This window comes from Tilletiaria anomala, assembly GCF_000711695.1.
Source record: "Tilletiaria anomala UBC 951 chromosome Unknown K437scaffold_2, whole genome shotgun sequence".
Lineage (NCBI taxonomy): Eukaryota > Fungi > Basidiomycota > Exobasidiomycetes > Georgefischeriales > Tilletiariaceae > Tilletiaria > Tilletiaria anomala.
In genome coordinates, this window is record NW_013547020.1 from 62,444 (window position 1) to 80,560 (window position 18,117).

The following is an 18,117-nucleotide window of genomic DNA, read 5'->3' on the forward strand; positions in this document are numbered from 1 at the left end:
GCTTGGTCTGCACAGCAAGCCATAATAAAAGGCAAGCTTCGATGCAGACTTCTGACAGTCGCTGACCGCCCACCTTCTGCGAAGCATTTCTAGGCAGCCCTGAGCAACCAGCTTCTGCTACTGAATCACTTCGATCATGGACGAGCGCAGTGTTCTGCGCAACATCTTGGAAGAGCTTCGGTCGTCCTCGATCAAATCTGTTGCGCAACTTCTGCGGCATCTCTTGGATCCTCTGCGCCTGATACTCACTTCACCAGATGATGAAAATCAGTATCATATCTGTCTGGAAGAGCTGGCCTTGCTCTCCGAGTCAAGCGGCGGACACGGGCTCGAGCCAGCTGTTATCCTTTCTTCCTCCTCTTCGATTCAGCGCTATACGTCATGGCACGAGTCGGTGGACCTGGCGGCGTTACGCAAACGAATGCTGGCCTCGAGCTTTGTCGAAGACGTGCAGTTCGCGCTTCTGACACAAATAGGCATCACTTGGGGCGATCATATGGATCGGTCACTCTGGAACTCTCTTCTAGAAAACTGGTTCTTTCCGAATCTGCAGGATGCAGCACGGGCCAAGGCTCGCCAGGCGAGCGATACACGGCCGTTCGTCGTGGAAGTCGATGCCAAAGGCAAAGGCAAGGCGGGCGAATCTCAGGCAACGGACGAGGTTCTCTATGCTTCTTCTATGATCACTGCTGCGGGATTGAGGACCGTTACCAAACTGCTCTCAGAAGCTAGGGCCATGTCGGCAAGGGACGGAAATGCGTCTGAAGGGAGTCTTCCGTCAGCAGCGCTCGCTCCCATTACGAAGGACTGTCTTTTGCACGTGCTTCAGCGCTTACAGCCATGTACACCACTAGATATGCTCTACAAGGGTATTCGCCATGAATCGAGTCGTACACGAGGCTTATTACAATGGAAAGACGCCGTCGCACAGATGACAGCTTTGCCTGCTCGCATTGCCAACCTGACGCAAGGCAAACCTCCTGATGGACTTCAAGACAAGTGAGTTCAGTTTTCTGTCGCTCTCGTGCGGCTATTTGTCTTCCTAACCGGCCTTGATCAACAGAATTTTCTTTTCGCATTTTGCTGCTACACTCTGTGAACTCGTTCTGAGCATGTCAAAGAACCCAAGGGCATCAGACGACCCATCGGCCGTCGCCTTCTGCTTGATACGTCTTTTGCGACACGGCTTCGTCAATATCACTCCGCAAGGTAAAAGTGCAACGGCGAGGCGAGAAACATTCTGGGGATCCGTCATTCCCAGTGTATTGTGTCACAGTGCTCTGGCGCAGCCAATCGTCAACAGCCCAGACTCGCGGATGCTTCAAAGCTTTGATACGAACTGGCCGCGATCATATCGGGAAACTTGGCTTGCATGCATCGACGAGCTTTCCGGAACCGACCGCGTTGCCTTACGCACATCGATGATTGCCTTTCTCGAGGTACTCTGGAGCCGATGCACAGATCATGGTTCGGACGAAATTACCACCACTACCGAACGACATCGGCCTGGCACGGAGGGAACCATATTTCTCGCCAAAGAGATGCTTCAGAGAGCTATCTTCGGGGCCGCGCTTTTGAGTCTCTTCTGTGGCAGACTGTCTCAATATGCTAATTTTCAAGGATTGCCTACGTCAGCAAACACAGCAGAGGGTGGCTCTGACGGCGAAGATGCAGAGAATGACAACGACATGATCTCCCACTTTCGGGGCTGCATCAGCGATCTTATCTTGCCGCGATCTTCTGCACGCGCATCCCTTTCAGCCCCTCGTTATGGACCATCCATTGCCAGGTCCTTTGCAATCTGGATCCAAGCCTCCACCATGTCAATGTCACCCGAAAAGCGCCTTGAAGATCTATCAACTCTTCTGCACGCCATGCTAGCGCTCTGGGGTGATGCGTCGCTTGTCAGGATTATGAGTCAGAAAGAGGACTCCTATCTTACCGTGATCATTCTTGCCTTGAGCGCGCAGTTGGTACAGCTGTTCGAGTGCTGCAAAGGGAATACAAACGCCGAAAGTCTGGTCAGCGCAGCGTTGCAGAAGCTCACCATGACACCTGATTTCTCAAATGGTGTTGCGGCACACCTCGACCACGGGGACCCGCTCACGCGGCGTATGGGAATGCTGGTGGCCGAGGTGATCACGGAAAATGCGGCCATTGCGAATATTGGCTCAGCTGGCAAGTCTGTCAAACCTGCCCAGCTCCACTTTGGCAGCGCCATATGGGATGGAAAAGGCGAAGGCCGGGAGGAAGCTCGAGTGCTGCGTGCTATGGCCCACAGTTGGCCCAACGATACAATGGTCTGTAGTCTGCTTCGGGCGGGCGACCCGCAAGCCGCGCTTGGGATCAAGACAAGTGCTCCAGTAATCTCTTCTGCTGCAGACATGTCGGTGTCGGATGTTAAACTGTCAAGGTCGCGCTTGCCTACAGTCCGTCAGAACTCAGGGATCTCCAAAGAGCAACGTACGAAGACTCCACTCATGCAGAAACCCAAAAAGGCGTCGCTGATCACACTATTGGATGAGGTGTCTATCGCGGATGAGCATCTTCGGACTTTCAAATCGGTCGACGATACCGTGGAAGATCAATCTTCTTCCGGATCCGATTCGTCAGATGAAGATCCCCCTGAATCAACGAAAGCAGATTTCGGCCTTGAGGACGATGGCACACTCGGATCAGCTGAAACAGCTCTCAAGCTACCTAGCGAGAGTCGACAGAAAGTTCCGATCTACATTATGGAGCTTGCGCCCCTCTTTCGCAAAAATGAGAGACAAGCCAACCGAATTGCCCTTCACAAGGCCGAGGCATTGATTCGAAAGAAGGCGGGTTGGGGCGGAGAAGTGGATGAAAATGCCGCGGACCTCTCATTTGCTATCTGCGGCCTTCAAAACAATTTTGGCGTCAAAGACTTTGACAACCTCAAAACTCGTTGCTTGACGGCTTTGATCTGTGCGAGTCCGCGCATCGCTAATGGTGTTGTCATCGAGCAATTTTTCCACCCCCAATACTCGATCTCTCAGCGCTATGTCATGCTCAATGCAATCGCCTTCGCTGCATTGGAGTTGGCTGGCGAAACAGAACCAACATCAGGGTGCACAAATGAAGGAGCAGATAGGCTCAGCCAATTGGTATCAGACCTGTCGCTTCAGGCAAGCGCCAAAGCTAAATCTGATGGAGAAGCCCATGTGCCAGCCATTCAGAGAGAGAAGGCGCTCAAGGTCAGTGTATCAATAAGAGCTCCATCGCGCCCCTTGACTGCCAGCATCGGCGGCACCGCCCAAGCCGGTCCGCGCTTTCCTGGGGCACTGGTCCGGCCAGCCTTACTGTACATTGAGATCGCAGCGAGCTTCTTCATTCACCCCATCGTGACCCGCACTTGGGCGCACATGGAAGAGGCGAGCGTACGCAACAGCCGGGCGGTCGGAGGCTATCTTGGGGCGGGGGCTGGGGCATTATTCGCGCCTGTGCTTGTGGCACGCCTGCTTGACACCTTGTCAATCCTTGCTCATGCTGGCCGCAATGCCCGCGAGTACGGCGAGATCATCGCCCCTGAGCTCTTGGAGCTCGTCATCGGTGTTGCCCGGATTGTCTATCCGCTAGCTGCCGCGCATCAGATACACGCTAGCAACCTCAGTGACAACGAGGACGCTTCAAATCGGCTGCAGAGCGCATCTGCGTCCCTCGTACTCACAGTGCTGAACGATCTTTGGGAAGCAGACGAAGGGCAGAGCTTGCTCCGCAGACACAACAGCACTTTGAATGACGTGCACGAACTAATGGAGGCGACCTTTCAACGCGAAGATGCTAGAAGCGGCAAGGCTGCTCGCCCCGCTGCGGCTGTCATCTTGCGGATCGCGGAGATCCGCTCTACATGGAAGTCGGCAAACGTGCTTTTGTAGAAAGATGAGACAAAGTACAAGTGATCTACGAGGCTCGAATCTAGTTGCATGGATCAAGTCTTGCGTTTCTTTGAGGCGGGGCCGCCAGCTGGTGTCGACCCGCGACTGGAGACAATGGCATCTGAAGCGATGCGCTTCTTGGGCTTACCATGGCTGCTCTTGACGGTCTCATCGGCAAAACCAGGCTCATCCTTCAGCAAGAGGCCAAGGAGCGTGGTACAGCGCCTGCTGAGCTCTTGGCTCGTGCGTGACTTGATGAACCAATCGAAGCGGAACATGGGGTCGATAGATATGTCCTTCTTGATCTTCTCGTACGCATCTTCATCCGAGAGGCCGTAGTTCGCCAGCCGGACGAGTAAAAAGCGGTCCTCTTCCTCCGAGTAGGACTTGCCCTTGGTCTGGTTGTACGTCAGCTTGATCTGCTGAAGCGGTGACCGATAAGAAGCGATCTTCTTCCGCAACAGCGACTCCGTCAAGCTCTGCTTGGCCAGCTTCGCTTCTCCCTCCTCGATTCGTGAGACAACTCGCTCGGAGTCCGTAAGCTCGCCCACTCTCTGCCAGAATACCTCTGAGTAGGCCTTGATGTCCTTCTCCGTCTTGCTCTCGTCCGGAAAGAACTCCTGGGCGATTGCGCCAAATGCCTTCCGGCCATGCTTTTCGCAACCCTTGACAAAGTTTTGGTAGTCCCTTCGGGTCCAGTCCGTGAATCCTTGCTGTGCGAGCTCTTCCTTCTCGGCCAACTCTTCCTCTGTGAGGTCTTGGGCTGCGAGAAATCATGCAGTGTTAGCAGACGTCGCAGCACGTCACGCTAACAGTGTCTTCCTTACTTACCATTATCGATTGTCTCTTGCTCCTGTCGTCGTTCCTCATCCAGATCATCCTGGGTTTCGCCATCTTTCGCCTCCCTCAAGGGGACCTTATACCCAATGCTTTTCTGATAAGCAGCCGTCTCTCGCTCCTGCAAATCGATAAGCAGCTGCGGGAAGAACTGCCAATCCGGCGTTGCGATTTGTTTTGGTGCTCTCGGAGCCTTTGGGGCAGTCGACTTTGGTCCAACGCGCATGGCATCGCGGTAGTAGCTGTCGACAGAGTAGTTGACCTTGCGTTCGCGCTTACTCGGCTCGATCCAAAGTTGGCCTAGCGGTCGCTTTCCTCCTTGGAAGTTCGTGCCCTCCCACTCGTAAGCTGTGTCACTCTTGAAATTGGCCAGCTCGTCCAGACCCAGACTCTGATAGCGCGCTTGCAGGTCAGCTGTGCGCTGCTCTCCCTGAGCGATGATCTTGTCAATGTCGTCATCGACCACCATACTCTCCTTGCCAGCGATAATCTTCTCTGCACCGTGCTGGATCATATCGACGAGGTCTTCCTTGTTCTGTTGAGCTTTCTGTGCCTGCTGCGCTCGACCCTGTTGGATGACTAGCTGATCCAGCCGGAGCTTTTGAGCGGCTCGCTCGAGGATGCGCTCTTCAACAGCGTGCTCCGTCACGAAGCGGAAGACGTAAACCTGCTTTTTTTGGCCGATTCTGTGAGCACGGTCCATTGCTTGCAGATCCGCCTGCGGGTTCCAGTCGCTGTCGAAAAGAACGACAATGTCGGCACTCGTCAAGTTGATACCGAGACCTCCAGCACGGGTCGTCAGCAAGAAGACAAATTTGGAGCTGTCGGGCTTGTTGTACTCGTCAATGGCAGCAATACGGTCCTCATGCGCCGTGCTACCGTCAATGCGACAGTATTCGTATTCTCGGAAGAAGCAATAATCTTCAAGAATGTCAAGCACACGACTCATCTGACTGAAGATGAGAACGCGTGAGCCCTTGGTCTTCATGCTCTTCAACAGCTTATCGAGGATGATCATTTTGCCTGAATTGTCGATCAGGTGTTGGTCTGTCGTGAAAGGAGGGCCTGGCTCGGCTCCGTCGAAGAGATAAGGGTGGTTGCAGCACTTGCGCAACTGCATGACGATGTTCAACAGGCGCGTTTTCCCCTCCTTCTTGCCCCCTGCACCGTTTACGGCATCAATGTCCTTCTCGAGCAAGGCTTTGTACCACTTGCGCTGCATATCAGTCAGCCCAACAAAGACGTTAATCTCTTTCTTCGGCAAGAGACTCTTCTCCACATCAGCTTTGACGCGACGCAGGAGGAAAGGCTTGAGCACTTTGTGCAATTGTTGGACGACAGCGTCCTGATTTCCATCGCCTTTTCCGTTGAACCACGACTCAAAGTCTTCCGAATTCGAGAACACATCGGGCTACAGAATGTTAAGCGATGGTTAGAGTCCACCCAACAGTGACGTTGCGGAAGAAGCTTACCAGAAGGAAGTTGAGCAAACTCCATAGCTCCATGAGGTTGTTCTGCAATGGTGTTCCTGTGATGAGAAGACGGCTTCTAGAAGTGAATGCCCGCACAATCTGCGACAACATCGAGTCGACGTTCTTGATGCGGTGAGCCTCGTCGATCACGATGTATTCCCACGACAGCTTCTTAAGTGAAGATTTCTCGCGAAGGCACATCTCGTAGGTGGTGATCAGGACGTCAAAATCTTGCGGCAAAAGATGCTTTTCGATTACCTCGGCCTGTAAGACGAAGAACTTTGGTGGTTCATAAAATGGCTCAATATGTGCATTTGTCGCCAGTACTCACTCTCTCCTCTTTACTGCCCTTCAGTGTAATGACATTGAAGCCCGGAACCCAGTGTGTGAATTCCCGGCGCCAATTGTCCAGTGTTGACTTTGGTACGACCACCAAGTGGAAGCGAGGTGTGTCCCGGAAGAACTTCAAGTAGCCAAGGAATGAGATAGTTTGCAGCGTTTTCCCAAGACCCATCTCATCTGCCAGAATGCCGTTGATACCGTGATGGTACAGAGAGCTGAAGGAAATTCAGAGAACATGCATCAGCTCTTTCGCATCTGTAGTCAATGGCGCTTCGCAGCGCTCACATCATCCAGTTGAGTCCTGCGACCTGGTAAGGGCGCATCGTGCCCCCTTTGACGTAGTGTGGACTCTCCTCGAAGATGAATGAATCCTCCTCATCGTCATCCTCCTTGAGTAGCTCCTCATCCTCTTCTTTCTCGGTCTTCCGCCGTCTGTTCCCGCCGCCGGATGGAGCACCACCCTTGCGTTTCTTGCCTTTGTTCTGCTGCTCGGATTCTTCCAGCAGCTTGGCAAAAGCCGGGTCGCGCTCCTTCTTAATGTCGATAAAGTGTTGGAAAAGCTCTGTCTGGCCAAGCAAGTAGCTGAAACGCTTCATGGAATCGGCCAGCTTAGACTGCTGCATTTCTTCGCGCTTGTTGCTCAAGCCGGCGTTCTGAGCAGCGCGCCTAGCCAGTGCTGATTTTCTAGCTTCGCCACGCTGAGATTTGTTGCGCTCCTTCTCCAATTGTCGCATCGATTTGGAAGGAGAGTCGTCAGCCTTGGAGGATTCGTCGCCATCTTGCTCTTCATTTTCCGTGTCATCCTCGTCCGCTCGCTCTGGCGTGGCTGCTTTGGAGGCATTGCGCGACGCGGAGGCGCTGGCTGTCGGGGCCCGACTCAGATCGCCACTCTGAGGTATGTAATCGGAGTACTTATCCTCGTCGGCCACCTGCCCTCCATTTGCGTCCTGCACTGCTTCCTGACTCGCAGGGACGACCTCTACAGTGGGTGGTCGAGGGTCTGTCATCTTGTCGTGAAGGTGTTGAACGTGCACACTCTGACGCGTGGGGGAGTGAAGGGGAATATGGACGCGAATGATCCCTTGTCACCCTTCGTGGCGTTTCCAGTGTCCTAAGGCTCGTTAAGTCAACATGTGCGACCCTTCCTTCTCGTCGTGCCTAATTTGGTTCCCGTTGAGGGGGGATGGTGATGATGGAGAGAGGGTGATGGAGAAGAGAAAGTCCAGTGCCTTGAAAGGGTTCCCCTCATGTGTTCCTGTCGCGTGCTGGAGGAAAACGCGACGCGGGGACAGTGCTCTCTATGTTGGCGTCATTTCACAAAAAAACCTACATCGCGCAACGGAGGCACAAAGAGTTACTATGATATATAACCAAGGACTCGCAGAGCGAGCAGGCGTTTGATCGTGGAAGTGAGGCGTTATGCGCTGGCGCAGAAACTCGCTGGGATGGATCACACTATAGAGAACGCTGTCGTGCTCATCGCGAGCGACAAGGCCAAGGAGCGACAGGAAGGGCTGCTGCGCTATCGGGAGGCCTTCAGCGACCCTGGGGTCCTTTCCTCCTTGCCAGATGTTTTGGATGCAAAAGACATACGCACCGGGAAACCATGCTGGACCAGCGTGTTCCAGTCCCTTTTCGACGCCCTCTTCATCGAGAGGAGTATTTGTATAAAGAAGGCAAAGGGCGGTGGTGGGACTGGCGAATTACAGGCTGCGGCGCTTAAACGCTTTCAAGATGTCGCAATTCTCGTATCATGGATGGTCGATCAGGCACGTTTGCGCATCGGCAGAAAGACGACGCGAGCCGTTTTCGCTCATCTCACTCAGACGCTCGGTGCGGAGAATGCTCAGCTTCTGGATGCCCTGATACCGCCGTATCTGCGTGCGCTCAAATCACTCTTGACTTGGAAACCCCATGCGGATCATCTCGAGGAGAAGAGCTGGCTGGACGGCGTATCAATCTGCTGGAACTTGCTTCTGGGGGACAAGGTGTCAGACCGGATCACGGGCTCTGATGAGGTCGACTTGGAAAGATACGCGAATGTCTTGGCAGTCGCTGCTGCCGACAGGAAGTCGGGGTCGGCGACCCTCACAAACGCTCATGCAGCAGACGCTTTTCTCTGCCTTCAGGCAATGTTTGAGAGCTGCGTAGCCCCCTTAGTCGGCTTGGCTGGCGAGCGCTTCGGAATTCACATGCTCGAGAAGTACGTGCGGTACTTCGTGTTACGTCCATCCGAGTCGACCGTTACCCTGCCCGTCATCTCTAGTCTCAACGTCCTTTTAAGAGCACTACAACTCAACGAACGCATACTCACCACGACGTTTGCAACCATAATTTGGCCCCCTCTGCTTCGTCTCTTCACGACCAAGTCTCTGACGCTTAAGGAACACGTACTCATAACGCTCGATCTCCTGTTACCGCTACTTGCCGTTCCCCCGCCGTCTGTCTGTGGATCGGCTAGCGAAGAGACAGCGAAAAAGAAGAGGCGCGCCGAACTACGTGCAAAACTGCAAGATCTTCAGCATCTACTCGTCAAAGAGCCGCTCAGCCGCACGGGTCTCCGGCCGTTGCCCCTGGGGATACTTTCCTTAAGGCACATACCCATCGATGAAGGTGCCTTTACAGAGCCATGCCAGACTATGACCTTCCAGGCCTCTTTCGGCTTTGCAGCCCCAAATACGCATGACTGGTGCGGCCTAGAGCTGGCGGCAGATGTCATCTCTTTTCTAATGAAAAGCGACAGAGAAGTATTGCACACTCTTGAGGACGAGCAGCATAATCGCGGTCCCCCCGTCAAAGACGCGTCATTGATGCCAGAGAAGAGGGAAAGGTCTGACAAAGCCAAGTGAGTGTGCAGGCTGAGGTGTGATGGTGCAATTTCCAGTCCCCGAAGTTTTTGGAGACTGAGTGCAGCATTTCCAGCTCCAGGATGGAAGTGTCTGCTACACCAAACCCGGCCGTACAAGTGGAGGTTGGCCTTGCGGCGAAGACGAGATGTAAAGTCAAAACGCCAGCTTCAAGCACGGATGCGCATGATCGACCCGCAAAACGGGTGCGTACTAGCGAGAGGATGCTTGCTCCCGGGTTATTGCCGGGTACGCAACAGGAACCCTGGTTGGAATACTTCTCCGAAGTGCGCGCCTCGGACCCTTCTTCCAAAATGCGTCGGCTATGGGGTTTGCAAGTGCTGGCCATGTGGATGGAAAAGCATCCAGAGGATGCAACAAAGGCGCTCAACGACGATCTTGCAGGCGAGATCGCAGAAGCTTCCAATGATTCAGACGAGGAGATTGCCTCGTGGGCCACTCTCACCTTGGCATGCGCAACCGCATTACAGACAAACAGCAACGAGAGTTCGCGATGGAAGATTTGGCCCCGGATTTGGTCGCTTATAACCAGACGCGTTGCTCTGCCACATCTCAGTCGCGCCTCAGCCACGCTTGCGAATGCTATGCTGCGATGTTCCTTGGTCGATACGGCCACGCTACCAAAGGATGTCTCGACCATCATTTTTGAGCTCTCCAGCCAAGCAATCACTCGCCCATCCGAAGCCTTGTGCGATCTCCTTTCGCGAAGCTTGGAGATTATAGACGCGAATCGCGCTTCGATCGACCCAGCTGTGGTTAAAGGTGCTCTCGCACTGGTGCAGAGTCTATGGATTCCGAGCTTCGCAAGCTCTCCAGCCACAAGCACGGCATTCGACGCCAGCGTTCACTGCCCTGCTGCTACTATGCTGCACCTACTAGCTCAGCTTGGCGGGTTACAGCATTGCCCGAACCTTACAGTAGGAAAACCATTCCTTGAAGGTTCCGCCTGCATTCGAAACCTGGCAGCGAATATCGAGCATCGCGCGATGCTTCGATATGTCATCTTTGCTGAGCTCGATGAGGCCAAGGTCCCAACTTCCACCAGCAAGCATCAGCCCATACCTCGAGAGACCCTTTTCATCCCGCTGGATCCGAACACCCCAGCTTCCAGGCTGTCCAGCAGCCTGGCATCCAGCATCAAAGTGGTACTGGAAAATTTTAATGTGCGAGCTATGGACATGGTTGGGCCCTCCGTACTTTCCCAATACCATTCCTATCAACTTCGTCAATTCGTCGAATTCGCGGCATTGGTGCTCCTCTTCCGCGGTCTCATGCACGTCAACGGATTCAGTACGCCATCCGAGCTCTTCATGAAGCCACTGCAAACGCTTCAGACTGTGGCAAACGAATGTGCTCTTCGAACTCGCACCGTCGAGGAAAAGCATTTCATCCTTTCGCCTTTGGTCTGTCTAGGTCTTCCCGCTCCTATCAGCGCTGCCAGAAGCGCGATAGTCCCTCCAGCACGCCGATCCGGTGTCCGACATGAGCATTTCATTCAATTTACTGGGCCGCATCGACAGTTGGCAGACCAAGGTGTGCAGCATTTTTTGCGCGCGTGCTTTGAGATTGAGGACAGCATGCCAGACACTTGCGCTCTGAGCGACGCACTCGCGCAGGTGATCAAGGTCATTTCTCCGGAAGTTGAGATGGCGAAGCCGGATCTTTTACAGGGAGAAGATGACAGCATGGAGGCCGATTACGAATACGACAAACAGGTCAAGGATGTGCCCATTCCTGGAAACGTCACACTCGACGTACTGTTGAATGGCAGCATTCGTTACGAGATCACTTCATTTGTTTTTGCAATAATCGCGGTCATGCACGCAGTCCGAAAGCAGTCTTCGTCTCAGAATCAACGCCGGCCGCTTCACCTCATCTTGGAAAATGGGGCTGATCTTGCCAGAGTCATTATGCTTTTGCCCGCAGCTGTTCACGCCACAGACAGTGGCCTTCTTTCACTCGACGATATGGAGCTGCAAGAACTTCTTTCCATCACCGGAGAAGAGCTGCTTCCGAAATACCAGTACAGCCGCGACCCAGTCGCACACAGCATCACCCTAAAGGTCATCCGCATTGTGATACGTCACGAAAAGTTTGCAGCAGACTCTGTTGGGCTCAGAGACATGTGCCGTTGGTTTATGATCCACTCTGCCAAAGCCAAGACTTTCTTTGTCTGGGAGACGGTCAGCGACATTGCTGAGCTACTCTATGACTTTTTGACGTGCTCAGGTCTCGTAGACATTTGGAATCCTGATGGCGAATGCGTCAGCAACATCGAACCCACCCAGATCATGCAAAACTTGCAAGGTGCGGCTGATTTGCGGACCAGATTCCATGCGGCGACTTTGCTCGGTGCCCTCTTTAACGATCTCGCCATCACTCCGGGTGATGAAGCTGTCGAGCAGGAGCAACGTTTGTTCCCGCAACTACAGAACGTCGCCATCCTCGACGTCACAAAATTCGAAGGCACCCTCACGACGTTGCTTCTGTTCGGGAATATCACTGTCCTCTCGTCTCTGAACCGCAGTGACGGCCTTGGCTCGCTGCTGGAGATCGCTATGCGACGACGCGATTACAGCGCTCACTTTGCAAGTGTAATGAAGTGCGTCGCCAGCCATCTGGGCTTCGATTCCACGATGGAACTGTACAGCACATTCGCAGCTCAAATCGTATACAGCATACACCAATTGAATCAAGACACCCTCGCTGTTCCGTGGGAGGCGCTGGGGTACCGCAGCCAGCGCGCATGGGCCACAAGTAATCTTCCTGCAATTGGGCTAATGCTACTCGAGCTTTTTGAAGGGGAAGACGGCTCAGGGGACTTCGATGTCTTCTGTAAAATGGCTCGCGTGGAGCGTGAGATGGCACTGGATATCTGCAGGCCATCCATCGCTGCCTTCGAATTGGGCGACTCGGCGACGCGTCTACGGCAAGGTACCACCGCCGTCACCGCTGGTGCTGTTTGGGATCTAGCCGTCACCAACCTCCGACAGTGCGAGAAGTCGGGGGCGTCTGCCAAAGTAATGCATCAGCGGCTCAAAGACGCCAAAGACCTGGTCACAGCGTGGCTCATGCGTTTCGCTTGGCTAAAAGACCACACGACCAGCGATGAGCTGCTTCTGGAGATAGCAACATTTGGCCATAACCAAGCCGCTGCACTAAGGAAAGTCTCGTCTCCGCCCTCCAGCAGTCTCAGCGACGTTTCTGAGCTTCACGAACCGCCTCGGCCGTTTCATGACCCGAAAGCCTTGTTGAATGCTCTTTCGACGCTGGATCATCAAGCAGGTGGCATTTTTGACGCGAGCTCGGGTTACCACATCTTGCATCACCTCTTTGGCTTTATCTTTGACGCCAAGCTCGTTAACGATCAAAAGCGGCTGCTTCGAGGGGTGATCATTTACGTTTCCATGTGCTACAATGCCGTGCAGAAAAGCCAGGCGATTCTTAACCTGATCTTGCGGAACTGCTCTTCACTGCTCAAAGAAGTCGACCTCATACCGCTTGCTGCTACACTGCTCAACTGGGCTGCCACAACGGCCAAGTATAGCGCCGCTCGATCGCGGTGCTGGATTGTCGCTCTCGCACGCGCAGGCTACGCAGTTGCTAGCCATCTGCGCTCTAGTGACGCAGAAGCGGTGCGACTGGGAATTCAGTGCAGGCAATGGCTGCAAAAGCTTGCGTCGAACTGTCTTGCCGTGCCCGCTACCGAAAAAATTGTGCTTTGGGTTCTACTCTTCTGGCCGGACATCATTGCCGAAACGCTGTCATTGAAGGTGCAAGCACTCAGTCTTCCCCAAGTTATGGATGCTTTGGCCCAACTCCCGGACCTGTCGATCAGCAATTCCGCGCTAACCATCATTCTTTCCAAAGTGCGCGACGCCGACTCTGCGGACCGTGCCATATTTGCTGAAGAAGGGCTCTGGCTTCTAAAGCAGCAAGCAATCTCTCGGCAACGTGAGGCACAAACGCAAGCCCGATTTGCGCATCTGTTGGCACAGATTCTGGTGCAGTCTGGGGGCCAGTACCGTATGCCCTTTGCACCTGCTAGTACGAGGTTCGCCCAGACGATCAGGCGGGCAAAGGCGTGGGGTCTTGAAAGTCCGAAAGGAGCAACGACCTTTTCTGCCGAGCATACATTCTTGGGTTTGGTGCTCAGGTTCTGGCACAATCTTGAAGATGGGAATCACCAGGACCTGCTGCTCTGCCTGCGATCTGTCATGGCGCACACGGCATCAGTCGACGATTTCCTCGAGGGCATGGACTCCAGTGATGCTGAAGAATTGCGCCTGATTGCAGCATTTCGGAGCAACTCGCTCAACATCTCTCATCGCACACTGAACGAATCACTCGAGCTCATTCCATCCAGTACGTCTGCGACATATTCCGTCTGGATAGGAGCAATCTGCGAAGCAATCTGCGTGTCCTTAGCAACTCCTACTTCTGCGTTCGGCAACATCTACGTCCAACTCGTGCCATTGGCACGTCGCTACACAAAATTGGCAGAGCAGATGGGGCCGTTGCTCATTCGCCGTGTGTTGCAAGCTGACGAGGGCGCATGTGACGAGAAAGATCTCCGAGCATTGTATCAATTCTTCAATCACGTCACAAAATCGGCTGCAGCCGACAAGCGCATGCACACCTTCGTGGTCGATTGCGTCTTATATCTGCGACAAGCTGAGCACAAGGATTCTGGGGTCAATCTTTCTCTTGCTATTGACTACCTCGCGCTCGCAAACCGTGCACTGGACGCCGGGATGTTCACGGCTGCGGCTATGTTCATCGAGATTCACCGCGAGTCAAGAAGCAGACAAAGCCTTGATCCAGATGCGCAGCTCGAGTCATCTTTGCTGGATCAGGTCTACAGCAATGTTGATGACCCCGACAGCTTCTACAGCATCCCAACGTCGGGGTCACACGCAGCGCTACTGGAACTCATGCACCACGAAGGCCGCTGGCAATTCGCCTTTGAGATCGCAGCAGCATATTTCGAAGTGGATCGACAGTTGGAATCTCGTACAAGCGTAGCGACTATGGCCACACCTCTTCATCAACTTGGCTTCAATGCATTTGCGACCAGCTTGATCAACACCCGTGATGCGCAGCCATCAGGTCAATCAAATCACATCCAATACGACATGGCCTGGCAATCCGCCAACTGGGATCTACCAGCACACGGCGACAATGCAGATGCGGGAAGTGGCCAGACACTTTATCAAGCGCTCAGGGCGGTAACATTTGCTCACGACAAAAGCCACGCCGTCGAGGCAGTGTCACTTGCGCTCAGACGGCAATTGCAAGGATTTGGCCGCATGGCTTCTGAGCCAGGAAAGGCTTTGAGCGCCTCCTGCCTTGAATTGATCGGTCTATCCGAAGTCCAATCATGGCTCGACAAATGCAAGCGCAGTCCAATGAGCATGTCAGCATTGGAAGCCATCAGCGCAGACTATATGAGGGAGCCGCCTTCCGGAGTAGAGTGAGTTTACGATAGTTCCTGTTGGAACTTGACGCTAACTCTGACTCCAAACAGTTCGCAGGTGAGGGTGCGAATTCTGCAAGTACGCAAGTCCCTTGCGTATGGATGTCGATCCGCTCTAGTCAGGACTTCCGTAGGCGGTTGGAACGACGAAGGTGTCGCACGAGCTGTGAAGATCGAATCACACCTGTGCAGAGAAATTGCAAAAGCGGCCCGAGTGGAGAAGAGACTGCAAGCCGCTCTCGCCATGAGCAAGCTGGTTCAAAACCTGGAAGAATCGACAGGACAGATCGAATTCAGCAGCGTTCTCGAATTTGCTCAGACACTGTGGTCGTATGGGCAACATACAGCCGCCCAGAACTACTTGACGCAGGCGATGACCGATAGGTTGCGCATACCACTGGCTCTTGACGATGGCGACATTGGCGAGGGACTTACTCAATCAGTGAGAAAAGTGCAGCTGTCGTATTCTCGAAAATAGTGCAAAAGCTGAATCTTCTCGACCCAGGGCGTCTGGCACGCTGAGGCAAGGTCCGAGCAACCGCAAGTGATCGAGGATAATTACTTTCAGCGGGCTCTCAAATTGTCGACAGGCTCGAGTGTTAATGTGACGCAGCAATCGAAGGTCTTTCACCGCTTCGCATCATTCGCTCACGATCAATATATTAGAGACGCGAGCAGTGGCGAGATTGCTCGGCTCAAAGAAGCAGTCGAAAAGCGAACGGAGGAAGTCCGTCAACACGAGGCGTTGGAGCGCAGCTCGCGAGAGTATTCTCATCAACACTCTCGTCACGCTCGAACTATCCTGGAACAAGATCGCGCCTCATTGAGCATGTTGGAAAGGCGCCAAGCTGCCGCTTTGGAGCAGGCCTTGACGATGTTTGCACAATCGTTCATAACATCAGACTTATTCGACAATAGTCTCATTCGATTTACCTCCCTTTGGTTTGAGAATTCGGCTAACAACATTCTGAATGCCAAGATCGAGAATCTGATCAACAAGATTCCGTCTCACAAGTTCGTGCTGCTGACACATCAAATATCCGCACGCCTCAGCAAGCCTGGCGCATCCCCTTACGCAACGCCAGAAGAGCCGAATCGACAGCGATTTCATCGGATCATTTCTCTTACAATGGCGAGGATGTGCAAAGACCATCCTTTCCATACCATGTACTCTCTCTACGCTATGCGCAGCCGCAACGTCACTGCCGAGAGTCAGAAGTCCTCCTCCAGGCGACGCGCCACTCTGACCCCGTCAGTCGCTCCCTCGCAGACATTACGCGCCGCTGCAGCTGACGAGATATGGGATGCGCTGCTGCGTCAAAAGGAGCGGCGGGGTCAGCTCCGTGACTTCTCTCTAGCCTGCGACTCCTATGTCGAGTGGGCTATACTTGATTTGCATAACTATGGCACCCGCTTTTTTAACAAATCGGGAACCTTGAAGCAAAGCAAGGACATCAAGCTCCCCTCTTCCCGAGAGCTCAAGTTGGCAGCACTCCATGACCTCCCTATTCCAGTCGCTACCATCGATCTGCCTGTTGATATTTCCTGCAAGTACGAGTCGTTTGTTGGTGTGGCGAGATACTCCTCCACGTTCAGCACCGCTGGAGGCATCCATCTGCCGAAAATTAGCGATTGTATCGGCAGCGATGGCCAGAGATATCGACAGCTGGTGAGGACACTCCTATGTGATCACTAGAGTACTCTCTCTGACAAATGTGCCCTCGTTGAACCAGTTCAAAAACAACGATGACCTCCGTCAGGATGCGGTAATGCAGCAGGTTTTCCGGATTGTTAATGGGCTCCTCGAGGAAGACACCCAGTCCCGTCGCCGGAATCTCCGAATGCGAACATACATCGTGCGCCCACTGGGGGACCAGTGGGGACTGCTGCAGTTCGTGAGCAATACAAAGCCAATCGGAGAACCGTTGCTCGACTTGCATTCGAGGTGTGTATCAATCATGCTCCACAAGATGTGCTGATTGTTGACACAAGCTCTGCTTCAGACATCGTCGAAAGGGCGAAATCACTCCTCACGAAGGGCGCGGTGCTATTGCTGCTGTGGGCAAGGCGTCGAAGTCTCAACGGCTATATGTGTTTGAGGACTGCTGTCGCAAGCTGCCTCCAATTTTTCGCCGTTTCTTCACGGAAGAATTCAAAGACCCGATGGCGTGGTTTTCTTCTCGTCTGACGTACACCAGGAGCGTCGCAGTGGGCTCGATCGTAGGATACGTCCTAGGTCTTGGCGACAGACACTTATCGAACATTCTCATCGATGTTGCCAACGGAGAGCTCGTTCACATCGACTTTGGAATTGCTTTCGACCAAGTGAGTGTGATTTCAATTCACACGCATCGTTGCCGCAATGTTGACAATGGGGCATACTGCTGTCTTTGCTTTAGGGCAAGCTGCTTCCCATTCCGGAACTTGTGCCCTTCCGTCTTACCCGTGACATTGTCGATGGGATGGGGATGCCCGGCATTGACGGCGCCTTCCGGCAATGCTGTCAGCAGACGCTGCGCGTCCTCCGGCAGGGTACTGAGTTGATCAAAACAATTCTCGAGGTTTTCAAATATGATCCCTTGTTCAGCTGGTGAGATTCACTGGTGCATCCAGCACCGGCTGTGGAGACCAGTATTCACTCAAACCCGCTTTTTGCACTTCTTCCAGGACGGCCAACCCTGTCAAAGCCATCCGTGCGCAAGAACGCGATGATGTCTCTGACGGCAACACTACCCGTAGCGGGCTTATGCCGCCCGATATCACAAACGGGGCCCCCATCAGTACCGCAGAGATTAGTGCTGATCGTGCCGTTGCGACGGTCATGCAAAAGCTCGCTCCGACTCTGAGCGTGGAATACACAGTCAACGACCTGATTCAGCAGGCACGCGATCCCCAGAACTTGGCCGTCATTTTCAATGGTGAGTCGATCGTGCTTGAGCCCAAAGCTGAGTCAGTCGATGCACTTCATCGAGTCTGACTCTGACTCTCGCACGGCCTCCTTCCCCACCGCATAGGCTGGCAAGCATTGCTTTGAGCAGAGAACAGTCCTGGTTCCTCTCTCCGTTCATCTAGACGTCAAACCCATTTTTTGCATATTCCCAGCATGGCCTAACCACGCATTCTCATGACCACCTCGTTTGGAGTGAGCCAAAAGCACCACACCATCGTATAGTAGAAAAACTTGCAGCCGATCATGCGTATGCATTGTAGTCGCCTAAATAATT

At 53.6% G+C, this 18,117-nt stretch overlaps 3 protein-coding genes across 3 annotated transcripts; 2 read left to right on the forward strand and 1 right to left on the reverse strand.

The window, feature by feature from the left end:
• The first annotated feature begins 26 nt into the window (after positions 1–26).
• K437DRAFT_271580 (uncharacterized protein) lies at positions 27–3,922 on the forward strand. Its single transcript, XM_013390733.1, has 2 exons — positions 27–999; positions 1,064–3,922. Exons 1-2 carry the CDS (start codon positions 137–139, stop codon positions 3,897–3,899), a joined length of 3,699 nt encoding a protein of 1,232 aa, XP_013246187.1. The 5' UTR covers positions 27–136; the 3' UTR covers positions 3,900–3,922.
• Positions 3,884–7,729, reverse strand: K437DRAFT_271581 (uncharacterized protein). Its single transcript, XM_013390734.1, has 5 exons — positions 6,836–7,729; positions 6,540–6,765; positions 6,209–6,472; positions 4,731–6,147; positions 3,884–4,662 (listed from the first exon to the last, which is right to left on the reverse strand). Exons 1-5 carry the CDS (start codon positions 7,555–7,557, stop codon positions 3,953–3,955), a joined length of 3,339 nt encoding a protein of 1,112 aa, XP_013246188.1. The 5' UTR covers positions 7,558–7,729; the 3' UTR covers positions 3,884–3,952.
• A 196-nt stretch (positions 7,730–7,925) lies between these two features.
• On the forward strand, positions 7,926–18,109 carry K437DRAFT_241928 (uncharacterized protein). Its single transcript, XM_013390735.1, has 8 exons — positions 7,926–9,395; positions 9,473–14,890; positions 14,945–15,335; positions 15,399–16,562; positions 16,627–16,838; positions 16,897–17,218; positions 17,293–17,483; positions 17,561–18,109. The coding sequence occupies exons 1-8, from the start codon at positions 7,996–7,998 to the stop codon at positions 17,868–17,870; spliced, it is 9,408 nt and encodes a 3,135-aa protein (XP_013246189.1). The 5' UTR covers positions 7,926–7,995; the 3' UTR covers positions 17,871–18,109.
• Positions 18,110–18,117: the final 8 nt, after the last annotated feature.

Coding starts and splice junctions, on each gene's coding strand:
- K437DRAFT_271580 (XM_013390733.1), top strand. CDS start 137: ATGGACGAGCGCAGTGTTCTGCGCAACATCTTGGAAGAGCTTCGGTCG. Junction 1,000..1,063: donor CCTGATGGACTTCAAGACAA/GTGAGTTCAGTT, acceptor CTTGATCAACAG/AATTTTCTTTTCGCATTTTG.
- K437DRAFT_271581 (XM_013390734.1), bottom strand. CDS start 7,557: ATGACAGACCCTCGACCACCCACTGTAGAGGTCGTCCCTGCGAGTCAG. Junction 6,473..6,539: donor AGGGCAGTAAAGAGGAGAGA/GTGAGTACTGGC, acceptor TTCGTCTTACAG/GCCGAGGTAATCGAAAAGCA. Junction 6,148..6,208: donor GTTTGCTCAACTTCCTTCTG/GTAAGCTTCTTC, acceptor AACATTCTGTAG/CCCGATGTGTTCTCGAATTC.
- K437DRAFT_241928 (XM_013390735.1), top strand. CDS start 7,996: ATGGATCACACTATAGAGAACGCTGTCGTGCTCATCGCGAGCGACAAG. Junction 17,219..17,292: donor TTGGAATTGCTTTCGACCAA/GTGAGTGTGATT, acceptor TCTTTGCTTTAG/GGCAAGCTGCTTCCCATTCC. Junction 17,484..17,560: donor TATGATCCCTTGTTCAGCTG/GTGAGATTCACT, acceptor CACTTCTTCCAG/GACGGCCAACCCTGTCAAAG.